The 16,947-nt window shown below is 41.6% G+C and overlaps 1 protein-coding gene across 1 annotated transcript in view; it reads left to right on the top strand.

Annotated features, from left to right (window-relative positions):
* Window positions 1–16,947, top strand: part of LOC106568302 (zinc finger SWIM domain-containing protein 6) — a 63,898-nt gene that overhangs the window by 37,795 nt on the left and 9,156 nt on the right. Inside the window, exons 5-12 of the mRNA XM_014138514.3 lie at window positions 6,535–6,705; window positions 7,245–7,442; window positions 7,579–7,725; window positions 9,358–9,504; window positions 14,126–14,386; window positions 14,476–14,611; window positions 16,122–16,279; window positions 16,409–16,572. Of these exons, the coding sequence (XP_013993989.2) occupies window positions 6,535–6,705; window positions 7,245–7,442; window positions 7,579–7,725; window positions 9,358–9,504; window positions 14,126–14,386; window positions 14,476–14,611; window positions 16,122–16,279; window positions 16,409–16,572 (1,382 nt within the window). The remainder of the gene's footprint in view (window positions 1–6,534; window positions 6,706–7,244; window positions 7,443–7,578; window positions 7,726–9,357; window positions 9,505–14,125; window positions 14,387–14,475; window positions 14,612–16,121; window positions 16,280–16,408; window positions 16,573–16,947) is intronic.

Genomic DNA, 16,947 nt, shown 5'->3' with positions numbered 1-16,947 from the left:
GACTTTCACATTCTAGTTCTGAAGACATTCCAGCATTGCTTTGGCTGTATGCTTGGGGTCATTGTCTTGTTGGAACGTAAATCTTTGCGCCAGTCTAAGGTCGTTTGCACTCTGGAGCAGGTTCTCATCAAGGATTTGCCTGTATTTGGCTCCATTCATTGGTCCCTCTATCCTTACCAGTCTCCCAGGCCCTGCCGCTGAAAAGCATCCCCATAGCATGATGGTGTGATGAGCTGTGCCTGGTTTTCTCCAGACATTGCACTTTACATTCAGGCCAAAGAGATACATTTTCATCTCATCAGACCACAGAATCTTTTGCCTGAGTCTTTCATTTGCCTTTTTATAAACTACAGGTGTGCTGTCATGTGCCTTTTTTTATAAACTACAGGTGTGCTGTCATGTGCCTTTTTATAAACTACAGGTGTGCTGTCATGTGCCTTTTCTATAAACTACAGGTGTGCTGTCATGTGCCTTTTTTATAAACTACAAGTGTGCTGTCATGTGCCTTTTTTATAACCTACAGGTGTGCTGTCATGTGCCTTTTTTTTATAAACTACAGGTATGCTGTCATGTGCCTTTTTTATAAACTACAAGTGTGCTGTCATGTGCCTTTTTTATAAACTACAAGTGTGCTGTCATGTGCCTTTTTATAAACTACAGGTGTGCTGTCATGTGCCTTTTTATAAACTACAGGTGTGCTGTCATGTGGTGTGCTGTCATGTGCCTTTAAAAAAAAAAAATCCAGGTGTGCTGTCATGTGCCTTTTTTTATAACCTACAGGTGTGCTGTCATGTGCCTTTTTTTATAACCTACAGGTGTGCTGTCATGTGCCTTTTTTTATAAACTACAGGTATGCTGTCATGTGCCTTTTTTATAAACTACAAGTGTGCTGTCATGTGCCTTTTTTTATAAACTACAGGTGTGCTGTCATGTGCCTTTTTTAATAAACTACAGGTGTGCTGTCATGTGCCTTTTTTAATAAACTACAGGTGTGGTGTCGTGCCTTTTTTTAATAAACTACAGGTGTGCTGTCATGTGCCTTTTTTTTATAAACTACAGGTGTGCTGTCATGTGCCTTTTTTTATAAACTACAGGTGTGCTGTCATGTGCCTTTTTTATAAACTACAGGTGTGCTGTCATGTGCCTTTTTTATAAACTACAGGTGTGCTGTCATGTGCCTTTTTTAATAAACTACAGGTGTGCTGTCATGTGCCTTTTTTTTAATAAACTACAGGTGTGCTGTCATGTGCCTTTTTTTTATAAACTACAGGTGTGCTGTCATGTGCCTTTTTTAAATAAACTACAGGTGTGCTGTCGTGCCTTTTTTTTAATAAACTACAGGTGTGCTGTCGTGCCTTTTTTTTAATAAACTACAGGTGTGCTGTCATGTGCCTTTTTTTATAAACTACAGGTGTGCTGTCATGTGCCTTTCTTATAAACTACAGGTGTGCTGTCATGTGCCTTTTTTTTATAAACTACAGGTGTGCTGTCATGTGCCTTTTTTTATAAACTACAGGTGTGCTGTCATGTGCCTTTTTTATAAACTACAGGTGTGCTGTCATGTGCCTTTTTATAAACTACAGGTGTGCTGTCATGTGGTGTGCTGTCATGTGCCTTTTAAAAAAAAAAATTCCAGGTGTGGTGTCATGTGCCTATTTTTATAAACTACAAGCGTGCTGTCATGTGCCTTTTTTATAAACTACAGGTGTGCTGTCATGTGCCTTTTTATAAACTACAGGTGTGCTGTCATGTGCCTTTTTTATAAACTACAGGTATGCTGTCATGTGCCTTTTTTATAAACTAAAAGTGTGCTGTCATGTGCCTTTTTTATAAACTACAGGTGTGCTGTCATGTGCCTTTTTTATAAACTACAGGCGTGCTGTCATGTGCCTTTTTATAAACGACAGGTGTGCTGTCATGTGCCTTTTTATAAACTACAGGTGTGCTGTCATGTGCCTTTTTATAAACTACAGGTGTGCTGTCGTGTGCCTTTTTATAAACTACAGGTGTGCTGTCATGTGCCTTTTTATAAACTACAAGTGTGCTGTCAGGTGCCTTTTTATAAACTACAAGTGTGCTGTCAGGTGCCTTTTTATAAACTACAAGTGTGCTGCCATATGCCTTTTTATAAACTACAGGTGTGCTGTCATGTGCCTTTTTATAAACTACAGGCGTGCTGTCATGTGCCTTTTTATAAACTACAAGTGTGCTGTCAGGTGCCTTTTTATAAACTACAAGTGTGCTGTCATGTGCCTTTTTTTATAAACTACAGGTGTGCTGTCATGTGCCTTTTTTTTTATAAACTACAGGTGTGCTGTCATGTGCCTTTTTTTTATAAACTACAGGTGTGCTGTCATGTGCCTATTTTTATAAACTACAAGCGTGCTGTCATGTGCCTTTTTTATAAACTACAGGTGTGCTGTCATGTGCCTTTTTATAAACTACAGGTGTGCTGTCATGTGCCTTTTTTATAAACTACAGGTATGCTGTCATGTGCCTTTTTTATAAACTAAAAGTGTGCTGTCATGTGCCTTTTTTATAAACTACAGGTGTGCTGTCATGTGCCTTTTTTATAAACTACAGGCGTGCTGTCATGTGCCTTTTTATAAACGACAGGTGTGCTGTCATGTGCCTTTTTATAAACTACAGGTGTGCTGTCATGTGCCTTTTTATAAACTACAGGTGTGCTGTCGTGTGCCTTTTTATAAACTACAGGTGTGCTGTCATGTGCCTTTTTATAAACTACAAGTGTGCTGTCAGGTGCCTTTTTATAAACTACAAGTGTGCTGTCAGGTGCCTTTTTATAAACTACAAGTGTGCTGCCATATGCCTTTTTATAAACTACAGGTGTGCTGTCATGTGCCTTTTTATAAACTACAGGCGTGCTGTCATGTGCCTTTTTATAAACTACAAGTGTGCTGTCAGGTGCCTTTTTATAAACTACAAGTGTGCTGTCATGTGCCTTTTTTTATAAACTACAGGTGTGCTGTCATGTGCCTTTTTTTTTATAAACTACAGGTGTGCTGTCATGTGCCTTTTTTTTATAAACTACAGGTGTGCTGTCATGTGCCTTTTTTATAAACTACAGGTGTGCTGTCATGTGCCTTTTTTTATGAACTACAGGTGTGCTGTCATGTGCCTTTATTTTATAAACTACAGGTGTGCTGTCGTGCCTTTTTTTATAAACTACAGGTGTGCTGTCATGTGCCTTTTTTTATAAACTACAGGCGTGCTGTCATGTGCCTTGTTTTTATAAACTACAGGCGTGCTGTCATGTGCCTTTTTTTATAAACTACAGGTGTGCTGTCATGTGCCTTTTTTAATAAACTACAGGTGTGCTGTCATGTGCCTTTTTTTTAATAAACTACAGGTGTGCTGTCATGTGCCTTTTTTTTATAAACTACAGGTGTGCTGTCGTGCGTTTTTTTTAATAAACTACAGGTGTGCTGTCATGTGCCTTTTTTTAATAAACTACAGGTGTGCTGTCATGTGCCTTTTTTTATAAACTACAGGTGTGCTGTCATGTGCCTTTCTTATAAACTACAGGTGTGCTGTCATGTGCCTTTTTTTATAAACTACAGGTGTGCTGTCATGTGCCTTTTTTTATAAACTACAGGTGTGCTGTCATGTGCCTTTTTTATAAACTACAGGTGTGCTGTCATGTGCCTTTTTATAAACTACAGGTGTGCTGTCATGTGGTGTGCTGTCATGTGCCTTTTAAAAAAAAAAATTCCAGGTGTGGTGTCATGTGCCTATTTTTATAAACTACAAGCGTGCTGTCATGTGCCTTTTTTATAAACTACAGGTGTGCTGTCATGTGCCTTTTTATAAACTACAGGCGTGCTGTCATGTGCCTTTTTATAAACGACAGGTGTGCTGTCATGTGCCTTTTTATAAACTACAGGTGTGCTGTCATGTGCCTTTTTATAAACTACAGGTGTGCTGTCATGTGCCTTTTTATAAACTACAAGTGTGCTGTCAGGTGCCTTTTTATAAACTACAAGTGTGCTGTCAGGTGCCTTTTTATAAACTACAAGTGTGCTGCCATATGCCTTTTTATAAACTACAGGTGTGCTGTCATGTGCCTTTTTATAAACTACAGGCGTGCTGTCATGTGCCTTTTTATAAACTCCAGGCGTGCTGTCATGTGCCTTTTTATAAACTACAGGTGTGCTGTCATGTGCCTTTTTTTATAAACTACAGGCGTGCTGTCATGTGCCTTTTTATAAACTACAGGCGTGCTGTCATGTGCCTTTTTATAAACTCCAGGCGTGCTGTCATGTGCCTTTTTATAAACTACAGGTGTGCTGTCATGTGCCTTTTTTTATAAACTACAGGTGTGCTGTCATGTGCCTTTTTTTATAAACTACAGGTGTGCTGTCATGTGCCTTGTTTTTATAAACTACAGGCGTGCTGTCATGTGCCTTTTTATAAACTACAGGCGTGCTGTCATGTGCCTTTTTTAATAAACTACAGGTGTGCTGTCATGTGCCTTTTTTAATAAACTACAGGCGTGCTGTCATGTGCCTTTTTTTATAAACTACAGGTGTGCTGTCATGTGCCTTTTTTTTTATAAACTACAGGTGTGCTGTCATGTGCCTTTTTTTTAATAAACTACAGGTGTGCTGTCATGTGCCTTTTTTTTTATAAACTCCAGGCGTGCTGTCATGTGCCTTTTTTATAAACTACAGGTGTGCTGTCATGTGCCTTTTTGTCAGAAGTGTAATCCGTCTGGCCACTCTCCCATAAAGGCCAGATTGGTGTGCTGCAGAGACGGTTGTTCTCCCATCTCAGCCAAGGAACTTTTTTGTTCTGTCAGTGGTCATTGGTTGCAAAAAAATCTAAACATTTTCCCACTTTTGTCATTTCGAGGTATTGTGTGCAGATGGTGAGAAAAAAATCGCCTGAAGGCACTATCTCTCTGCACATTGTAATATGACGACTGATTGCATGATGGGTAGTGTTTGCCATGTATCAGGAGTGTATTGTCAGTCTGTTATGTATTTGTAGGGTGTGAGCTAGGTGTTTTGTGAAATCTGCTTTTTACAACCTAAAATGGGTTCTGATATTGTGAGCTGGGTATTTTGCTCTCTCTCGTTTGCTCTCTCTCTTTCTCCCTCTATTTTTCTTTCTTTCTCTCTTTCCCTCTTTTGACAGAACAGATGAAATGTGGGTTGAATGCTCAAATTAGACCCATCCAAGGAAATAAAGGGGGGTGGGAGCGAGGGGGTGAAGTGTGATGGCGTGTGCTTGTGTGTGTGTGTGTGGATTTCTGTGTGAGTGTGTGTCAGGAGATAAATCCATCTTGCTGAGCCCAATGTTGTTTTAATGAATGTGTGTGTTGGATCGTTTGGAGTCTGAGACGCTGGTTCTCATCTGGCTTAGGTTGGAGAGGAGGGAGAAATAGAAGCCATGATTTCTCATTGCGGACGTGTGTGTGGGTGCCAGCCAGCTAAAGGAGACCACTGGATATACAGTGTAGAATGTGTTTCTGTAGTCCCTCTCTTTTCCTTTCCTCTTGTCATAATGAACCACAGCTGAAGTAGCTGTGTGTGAATACTGAACTGTACACTGTCCATATTCACGATAAGCAGGAAGGCTTTAGGAATTATTCCTTGTTAGTGTCTAATCGGGGGGGGAGTTTAGATAGACCCTAGTCTAGTAACCAGATCCAGTAGAACTCAGCCCTAGTCTAGCAACAACATCCAATAGTAACCTGCCCAAGCAACATCCCATAACCACAACCCTGTTGTCATGGTAGTTGATTGTTGGAAGTGTATCCCCCCTTTCTTTGTCTGTTTTAGTTTCTTTCTCTGTTTCTGTTCTAAGGATAGTTCATGTCTTATTTCTGGATAATTTGAATGCATAATCATTTTTAATGTTTTGGAGATTCTTCCTGCTTGATGGATGCACATTCTCCTCTTCCTCTTCCCTTTGTCTTCTTTCCTTCTCTCCCTTTCTGCAATCTTTCCTCCTCTTCATTCTTTCTCTTAATTTTCTTCACTCCCTACTTTTCCTTCCCATCTCATCCATTCTCTGTTTTCTCCCCTCTCCTCTCTTCTTTCTGTTGTCCTTGATGCCGTGCAAACAAAGACAGAGAATAAAGTGACTCCTCCCCCCCTTCCTTCCCTCCTTCCCATCTCATCCCCCTCTCCTCCTGTTCTCTAGCTTCACCTCTCTCTCCTCGTGTCTCATTCTGTCATCTGTCCTCTTTTTCTGTTCATTTTTCATAATTGTCACTGTTTTTCCCTGTTTTTTTTCCTGCATACTTATTTTTGATACCTTCGGTTTACTCTCTAAATCGCTCTTCTTTCCTCTGCCTCTATCCTTCCCTCACTCCCTTCATCCATAACCCATCTCCCTTTCAGCTCATGCTTCAGGTAATCAAAGTGTGTGTGGCAGGCATGTGTTTATTGAAAAGATAAACACAAGGTCCAAAACCTTTTAATGGCATCTATTTTTCCCTTTTCACAGAATCAAATGACATGATTCAAGGATGAATAATAATGACAGAAACATCCTTTGTGTGTGTAGGCACCCTGTGGATGTGTATTGTGCTGAACCCCCACTGTAAGTCGGAGCAGAAGTGTGTGTGGCTGAGACAGCTTAGACGGTGGAACAGCGTCGATGTGTGTCCATGGGAGGACGGAAACCATGGCAACGAACTACCCAACCTCACACACGCACTACCGCACGGCAACCCAGGTGAGAAAACGCACACGTAGACAGACAAACATGCACACATCTCACACACACCTGACCAACACACTGCCTCAGGGCGCCCCTGCCACCCAGGTGGGACAACCACACTGCGTGTGCGAGAAAAGCCTCCTTCTTTTCATCATGTTCTCTCTGTTGATCCCTCGCTCGGTCTCCATGCCTCTCTTTTAATCAACTCTCTCCCTCTCTCCATGTCTCTGCCCTACGAGCTGTTCTTATTAGTTTCTCTGTCTGATGGAATAAGCCCAATAACCCAAGCGGGGTCTTATCGCTACGGCTGCCCCTGTCCCTGCCTGAGCTAAATTAGAGAAAATACAATCCCTTTAAAAAATGTATATCAGGCTTCTGAGTAGGAACAGTGCAGTGAATGAGCATTTCACCCAGGAAGCTTTAGCTTTAGGTGGCTGATCAAAGCAACGTTTTCTAATGAAAATTCTCACATTGTCCTCTTCTTTCGCTCCCCTTTTCTACCCACCCTCACCCCTCTCCCTAATCGCCCTCTCTCACCCCTCTCTCTCTCCCAGACTTGTCGTCTCGTCCTCATAGGACAGTGTTTACGAGGGCCATTGAGGCCTGCGACCTGCACTGGCAGGACACACATCTGCAGTGTGTCATCACACATGACCTCTGCACACACACACACACACACACACACTGTCCACACGACAACCACGGCAGTGGAGGGGCACTGTTTGACGCCCGCGGCTGGCCCCTCTGGCACGGTGAGTGTGTATTTGTTGTTGACAATGACGAAAGGAGGGGAGGGATTTAGATGGCATTTTTGGGATTTTTTTGTTTTATTTAGTTGAAGTAGCTTTGGTTTTGGTAGTCTATTGAAATCCCCCCTCCTTCTTGCAGAGCACGTCCCAACAGCGTGTGCGAGGGTTGACGCACTGCGGTCACATGGTTATCCTAGGGAAGCCTTGCGATTGGCCATTGCTATTGTCAACACACTCAAACGGCAGCAACAGAAACAACTACAGCTCCTCCGCAACCACAAAAAAGGTCAGTTAGTTCTTCATCGTTTCATTTATACTGTTTCACTAAAGGACGGCCTCACTCTCACTCCTGTCTTTGTCTGTACCTGTATGTTAACAATATAATACCGGTGTACTAACTGTAGGGACGGTATATAAACTGTAATATCAATGTACTAACAGTGTATTAGCTATGTATAAACCATGTAATAACAGTGTACCACACCTGCTGTCTCTAACTCTGAATGATCGGCTATGAAAAGCCAACTGATATTTACTCCTGAGGTGCTGACCTGTTGCACCCTCTACAACCACTGTGATTATTATTATCTGACCCTGCTGGTCATCTATGAACATTTGAACATCTTGGCCATGTGCTGTTATAATCTCCACCCAGCACAGCCAGAAGAGGACTGGCCACCTCTCATAGCCTGGTTCCTCTCTAGGTTTCTTCCTAGGTTCTTGACTTTCTAGGGAGTTTTTCCTAGCCACCGTGCTTCTACACCTGCATTGCTTGCTGTTTGGGGTTTTAGGCTGTGTTTCTGTACAGCACTTTGTGACATCGGCCGACATAAAAAGGGCTTTATAAATAAATTTGATTGAATTAACTGTGTAAATAGAGTTAGTAGTGTATTAACTGTGTAACTAGAGTAATAACAGTGTAAATAGAGTAATAACAGTGTAAATAGAGTAATAACAGTGTATTAGCTGTGTAACTAGAGTAATAACAGTGTAAATAGGTAGTGTGGTGTAACTAGAGTAATACGTGTAAATAGAGTAATAAGTGTATTAGCTGTGTAACTAGAGTAATAACAGTGTAAATAGAGTAATAAGTGTATTAGCTGTGTAACTAGAGTAATAACAGTGTAAATAGAGTAATAACAGTGTATTAGCTGTGTAACTAGAGTAATAACAGTGTAAATAGAGTAATAACAGTGTATTAGCTGTGTAACTAGAGTAATAACAGTGTTAACTTTCGGATCAGTGGGACGCTAGCGTCCCATCTCGACAACTTCCGGTGAAATTGCAGCGCGCGAAATTCAAATTACAGAAATAGTCATATTTAACATTCATGAAAATACAAGTGTCATACATCAGTTAAAAGCTTAACTTGTTAATCCAGCCGCTGTGTCAGATTTCAAAAAGGCTTTACGGCGAAAGCACACCATGCGATTATCTGAGGACAGCGCCCAGCACACAAAAGCATTAAAAGCATTTTCCAACCAGGCAGAAAGTCAGAAATAGCGATAAAATAAATAACTTATCTTTGAAGATCTTCTTCTGTTGGCACTCCAAAGGGTCCCAGCTACATCACAAATGGTCGTTTTGTTAGATAAAGTCCTTCTTTATATCCCCAAAAACTCAATTTAGCTGGCGCACTTCATTCAATAATCCACCGGTTTCCCTCCTTCAAAATGAATCCCAAACGTTACCAATAAACTTCTCCAAACAAGTCAAACAAAGTTTATAATCAAACCTCAGGTACCCTAATACGTAAATCCGTAGGATAATACGTGTGTTAACTGCGTAGCTAGAGTAATACGTGTGTTAACTGCGTAGCTAGAGTAATACGTGTGTTAACTGTGTAACTATAGAGTAATAACTGTGTATTAAATGTGTAAATAGAGTAATAACAGTATGTGGTCCGTGTCCTCTCCAGAGCTGCTCCATAAAGGCATGACGTCAGTCACTAACATGGAGGGGTGGGTGGGCCACCCGCTGGACCCTATTGGCACTCTGTTCAGCACCCTACTGGACACTGGACGGGGAGACGAGGAGGGGGACAACGCCTTCCTAGACTTCTCAGGTACACGTACGCACACACTTTCTCACTCTCTTTCCTGCATATGTAATGCATTGTAATTCTACAGTTTTTTTTTTTATTCTGCTCCATCTCTTATTCATGAGCTGTGATTGGAGGATGGCTGAGGAAGAAATTAGTGATGTCATCAGTGATGATTGGGTGTGATTGGTTCTGTCAGACAGGTACTAGTGTTCCTTTTCTTCTAGACCAGACACTGTGTGTGCTTCATTAAATAGTACCCGCAAAACACCAGTCTCAACGTCAACAGTGAAGAGGCGACTCCGGGATGCTGGCCTTCTAGGCAGGGTTGCAAAGAAAAGCCATATCTCAGACTGGCCAATAAAAATAAAATATTAAGATGGGCAAAAAGAACAGACACTGGACAGAGGAACTCTGCCTAGAAGGCCAACATCCCGGAGTCGCCTCTTCACTCTTGACGTTGAGACTGGTGTTTTGTGGGAACTATTTATTGAGGCTGCCAGTTGAGTACTTGTGAGGCGTCTGTTTCTCAAACTAGACACTTTAATGTACTTGTCCTCTTGCTCAGTTGTGCACCGGGGCCTCTCACTCCTCTTTCTATTCTGGTTAGAGCCAGTTTGCGCTATTCTGTGAAGGGAGTAGTACACAGCGTTGTACGAGATCTTCAGTTTCTTGGCAATTTCTCACATGGAATAGCCATAATTTCTCAGAACAAGAATAGACTGATGAGTTTCAGATGAAAGTTCTTTGTTTCTGGCCATTTTGAGCCTGTAATCGAACCCACAAATGCTGATGCTCCAGATACTCTACTAATCTAAAAAATACCAGTTTTATTGCTTCTTTAATCAGAACAGCAGTTTTCAGCTGTGCTAACATAATTGCAAAATGGTTTTCTAATGATCAATTAGCCTTTTAAAATGATAAACTTGGATTAGCTAACACAACGTGTTATTGGAACACAGGAGTGATGGTTGCTGATAATGGGCCTCTGTACGCCTATGTAGATATTCCATAACAAATCTGCCGTTTCCAGCTACAGTAGTCATTTACAACATTAACAATGTCTACACAACATTAACAATGTCTACACTGTATTTCTGATCAATTTTATGTTATTTTAATGGACAAAAATGTTATTTTCTTTCAAAAACAAGGACATTTCTAAGTGACTCCAAACCTTTGAACGGTAGTGTATGTATATACACACACACACACACACACACACACACACACACACACACACACACACACACACAGTACCATTCAGAAGTTTGGACACACACAGTACCTTGCGACATGGGGCCATGCATTATCATTCCTCAACACCTCAACATGAGGTGATGGCGGTGGATGAATGGCACGGCAATGGGCCTTAGGATCTCGTCACGGTATCCCTGTGCATTCAAATTGCCATCGATAAAATGCAATTGGGTTCATTGTCCACAGCTTATGCCTGCCCATACCATAACCCCACCTCCACCATGGGGCACTCTGTTCACAACGTTGACATCAGCAAACCGCTCACCCACACAACGGCATTCATGTGGTCTGCGGTTGGGAGGCCGGTTGGACGTACTGCCAAATTCTCTAAAATGACGTTGGAGGTGGCTTATGGTAAATAAATTAGCATTAAATCCTCTGGCAACAGCTCTGGTGGACATTCCTGCAGTCAGCATGCCAATTGCAAGCTCCCTCAACTTGAGACATCTGTGGCATTGTGTTGTGTGACAAAACCGCACATTTTAGTGGCTTTTTATTGTCCCCAGAACAAGGTGCACCTATGTAATGAGCATGCTGTTTAATCAGCTTCTTGATATGCCACACCTGTCAGGTGGATAGATTATCTTGGCAATGGTGAAGTACTCACTAACAGGGATGTAAACAAATTTGTGCACAAAATGTGAGAGAAATAAGCTTTTTGTTGCTATGGAACATTTCTGGGATCTTTTATTTCAGCTCATGAAACATGGGACCAACACTTTTACATCTTGCGTTTATATTTTTGATCAACGTATATATCTCAATTACGGAACCAGCACATCAAACATTGATCATTGTGAAGCCCTAAGAGACTTTGGCCTTGGTTGAAATAAGTCATTTTGGTGCAGACTGTAGACTATATCCGACTATATCCGTATCTGGTGTGTTGGTGCTGGAGGTTAAACTAACACCTGGACACCCAGTAGCTCTGCATCACTGAAATGGCATGTTGTAGTGTTCTGGGACAGCACAGAGCTAATTTCATAATAATGGAGGTGACTGTATTGTAGGTTATTATAGTTTTGTGTTTTTATTTATATTCGTTTTTAAGGTTTTATTTGAAATTCAGCTTAGTTTTAGTTTGTTTTCAGATCCACTTTCTTCATTTTTATTGAGTTAAAGCTTTATAAAAATGTATTTCGTTTTTATATGATTTAGTTTTTATGTTAGTGACAGAAAGAAGCCTATCCAATACACTGTTTGTGGGGGGATGTCACTTCTTGCCACTGTGAGGCAGTAATGTATAAGGTGATGGGTCAGTTCATAGGTTAGGTTTAAAGGTAGACTCAGTGAGATGACGTAGATACATGAAGTAAACAGTAGTAGTGGGTCAACAACCAGGAGCGTTGAAGCGCGACGCTAAACTTCTTCACTGTTTTGGTTCAGTAGCTACCAGGTTGTAGCAGCGTGAAGCGCACCGGTGCACATGCGCAGATACTCGGTGTGACCGTGTGAGAGCAGTCTTGCATCGTGCTCATCTCAAAAGACGCACCTTTTTAAAGTGTGTTGCATTCTGGGGAAAATAATTGTCAGACATGTCGACTGCATCAACTTTACAAAAATTATGTGGTCTAAGGTGAAGTTTTGACTGCAGTCGATTGCAAGTTTCTGCAGTTGCTCCTCACGGACTTCATCCTGCAGCCATCGCCTGCACGGTGGGAGGCTCTATTGTCAAATAATCATTAGGGTTTTTTTGTTTGACTCACACGAATGTGACCAAACACATGACTGAAACAGGGACCAATTTTCCTTAATTTATGTGTACAGTGGATATATAGAAATACATGTGATTTGAGGCTCTCTCTAATTAATTCTGCATGGTGTACATGCATAATAATAATAATATGCTTTCAGTGTGTGATATGGGGGTGGGACATTATAAAGAAAACCTTTTTAGAAACAGTGGCAACACTGCCATGTTGATCTGAGCCTTGCTGTTAGAAAACCACATTAGTGTCCGACTGTTACAGAGTCACCTCCCCCAACTCCACTCCTTGACGTTTGTCTACAGTTGATTTCTTTAGCCTTGCCACTCAAATGTGCCCAATCTCTGCGGGGCTGCTCGTTATCTCACTGAGTCTATCAGTAAATTATAAAGTCAATCTCAATGTGCCCCGCCAGATTCAGAAGCTTGAAAATCCCACTAGGGGAAAAAGCTTGAAAACCTCATTCGATTTTTGCCTCTCAAAAACTAAAACTGAACATAATTCAAGATGGTTTTTATTTTGTTTTCGAGTCAAAGATAATAATAGTAGTGTGTTTTTTATTTGTATTTTTTTACCGATTTTGTTAATTATATATATTTCAGTTGAGTTTCAGTTTTAATTTACTATAATAACCTTACTGTACACAGATTCAATCTACAGCAACCTTGCTGTAGATTGAATCTGACAGGTTGATCCACAACCTTGCTGTAGATTGAATCTGACAGGTTGATCCACAACCTTGCTGTAGATTGAATCTGACAGGTTGATCCACAACCTTGCTGTAGATTGAATCTGACAGGTTGATCCACAACCTTGCTGTAGATTGAATCTGACAGGTTGATCCACAACCTTGCTGTAGATTGAATCTGACAGGTTGATCCACAACCTTGCTGTAGATTGAATCTGACAGGTTGATCCACAACCTTGCGGTAGATTGAATCTGACAGGTTGATCCACAACCTTGCGGTAGATTGAATCTGACAGGTTGATCCACAACCTTGCGGTAGATTGAATCTGACAGGTTGATCCACAACCTTGCTGTAGATTGAATCTGACAGGTTGATCCACAACCTTGCTGTAGATTGAATCTGACAGGTTGATCCACAACCTTGCTGTAGATTGAATCTGACAGGTTGATCCACAACCTTGCTGTAGATTGAATCTGACAGGTTGATCCACTACCTTGCTGTAGATTGAATCTGACAGGTTGATCCACTACCTTGCTGTAGATTGAATCTGACAGGTTGATCCACTACCTTGCTGTAGATTGAATCTGACAGGTTGATCCACAACCTTGCGGTAGATTGAATCTGACAGGTTGATCCACAACCTTGCTGTAGATTGAATCTGACAGGTTGATCCACTACCTTGCTGTATTGAATCTGACAGATTGATCCACTACCTTGCTGTATTGAATCTGACAGATTGATCCACTACCTTGCTGTATTGAATCTGACAGATTGATCCACTACCTTGCTGTAGATTGAATCTGACAGATTGATCCACTACCTTGCTGTAGATTGAATCTGACAGATTGATCCACTACCTTGCTGTATTGAATCTGACAGATTGATCCACAACCTTGCTGTTTCACTGTATTAGATTTGGTAACATTTCAAAGACGTGCTGTTTTTTTATGTGGTTTCTTTTGTTTCGTTTCTTTCTTTTTCTTTCTACAGGCTCTGTGAGTTCAGCCAAAAGGTCGGAGCCCCACCTCTTCCCAGCACAACACTTCCTGGACGATGGCCAATCGTTCGTAGCACTGGCTGTAGAGGCGGCTCTGATTGGCTTAGGGCAGCAGAGGGTGATGCCTGATGGCCTATACGCCCAGGAGAAGGTGTGTCGCAACGAAGAGCAGCTATTGGCCAAGCTCCAGGAAGTGGAACTGAATGATGCCCTGGTCAAGATCTTCCGCAAGCAAGCAGTCTTCCTGCTAGAGGGTGAGGGGGAGATATACACACACACATACACACACCCACACCCTCTCTCTCTACCTCTACTCCCTAACCCGGTATTCTGTCTCCTGTAGCTGGTCCATACAGTGGTCTAGGAGAGTTGCTCTACAGAGAGAGTGTTCCCATGCATACTTTCGCCAAGTATCTCTTCACCTCCCTACTACCTCACGACGCTGAACTGGCGTACAAAATTGCACTGAGAGCCATGAGGTGAGTACAAAACGCACACACAAACCTGTATCAGAAAATAACACTTCAGTTGAAAAAGGAGCTCAGCCTCATTTGAGTCTCAAATTCTGTGTGTGTGTCTGTGACGAGACAGGAAGCTATCCTGGGTGCTGTTTAATCACAAAGCTCCCTTTCGCTGGAATCCTTATTAAATAATTAAACAGCACTTAAAATGAGTTCAGGAGAATGGTTGGTTGAATAATACAGTTTTATTTATATATCAACTCAGCAAAAAAAGAAACATCCCTTTTTCAGGACCCTGTCTTTCAAAGATAACTTCACAGATCTTAATTGTAAAGGGTTTAACACTGTTTCCCATGCTTGTTCAATGAACCATAAACAATTAATGAACATGCACCTGTGGAACGGTCGTTAAGACACTAACAGCTTACAGACGGTAGGCAATTAAGGTCACAGTTATGAAAGTGTAGGACACTAAAGAGGCCTTTCTACTGACTGGAAAAACACCAAAAGAAAGATGCCCAGGGTCCCTGCTCATCTGCGTGAACATGCCTTAGGCATGCTGCAAGGAGGCATGAGGACTGCAGATGTGGCAAGGGAAATACATTTCAATGTCTGTACTGTGAGACGCCTAAGACAGCGCTACAGGGAGACAGGACGGACAGCTGGTTGTCCTAGCAGTGGCAGACCACGTGTAACAACACCTGCACGGGATCGGTACATCCGAACATCACACCTGCGGGACAGGTACAGGATGGCAACAACAACTGCCTGAGTTACACCAGGAACGCACAATCAGTTTATGTCTCAGTTGTTGAATCCTGTTATGTTCATACAAATATTTACGCAGTTAACAGTGAGAGTCTGTCTCTCCCTCTCTCTCCCTGTCTGTCTCTCCCCCTCTCTCCCTGTCTGTCTCTCCCTCTCTCTCCCTGTCTGTCTCTCCCTCTCTCTCCCTGTCTGTCTCTCCCTCTCTCTCCCTGTCTGTCTCTCCCAAAGGCACTTAAATCTTTTGTCTTGCCTATTTACCATTTGAATGGCACACACACAATCCATGTCTCAAAGCATAAATCCTTGTTTAACCTGTCTCCTCCCTTTCATCTACACTGGATTTAACAGGTGGCATCAGTAATCCAGCTTTCACCTGGTCAGTCTGTCATGGAAAGGGCAGGTGTCCATAATGTTTTGTGCACTCGTTTATGACGTGGGGTTTCATTTGGGTATCTTTCTGACCGTTGAGAGGCTTATGAAACTTTTATACAACTTTATTTAATTTTGCCCATGTTAAACTCTTCTGAATTGTATTATATTTAAATCTTTATTTTCAACAACCCAGTCTAGAATCAGCATCAGATATAGCAAGTGGCATGAAGACTTTCTATTTCTGAACTCTGTTTTAACAGAAGTACTGAATCTTGCAGAGAGACCAGGATTTCCCATAAGCCTTAGAAGACCCCTTAAAGGCCCATGCTTCCTTATTAGAAGCAAAACAGTTATATTAAACATCAGTGTATTAAATGTGTGTCTTTAGGTTACCGGTCCTGGAAACCACGGCTCCATCAGGTGATCTATCCAGACCTCACCATATAGTATCTATGGTCCCTAACCGCTACCCTCGCTGGTTCACTCTGTCTCACATAGAGTCACAACAATGTGAACTGGCCTCCACCATGCTTACCGCAGCCAAAGGTACGTACACAAACAAACGTACTGTATGTACGAACACACACACTGTACAAACACAAAAATACACACATGCTCAGACAATGTTTTTTTTTCTGCAAATAGGTGGTTTTAAATTGGGTTTTTGTCTCTCAGGTGATGGGCGTAAGTTAGAAACGGTGTTAGAGTCCATCCAGAAGAACATCCACTCCTCGTCTCACATCTTCAAACTGGCTCAGGATGCCTTCAAGATCGCTACTCTGATGGACAGCCTGCCAGACCTCACACTGCTTAAAGTCTCACTGGAGCTGGGCCTTCAGGTAACATATTTCCCCTACGGTCAAATGTTTTAGCCACCCCCATTTTCCCAGTTTTATAGACATTTATGCAGTTCAAGTCCAGTGAATATCCTGAAATGGTACAAAGGTAAGCGGTAAACTGCCAGAGGTTTAAAAAATGTTTAGGTTACCAAAAACTGAAAAATAATGTACATTTCACAGTTATTTAAAAAGGCCTTTTTCAGGGAACAAATAATGGGTTAACAACTTACAGCTGTTCTGCAGCGATGGAAGTAAATTAAGCTTTGAAAATTGATGCGAAAAATTCCTACATGTGTCCCAACTTTTGTTGATTACTTAGAAACCCTCTGTCTGTATTAAAGTGGTGTTGGAACAGACTGTTACTACACCCTCTTA

The sequence above is a fragment of the Salmo salar genome, chromosome 13, assembly GCF_965601325.2.
Source record: "Salmo salar chromosome 13, fSalSal1, whole genome shotgun sequence".
NCBI lineage: Eukaryota > Metazoa > Chordata > Actinopteri > Salmoniformes > Salmonidae > Salmo > Salmo salar.
Note: the sequence above shows the minus strand (reverse complement) of the source record. Positions and strands in the feature narration are given on the sequence as shown.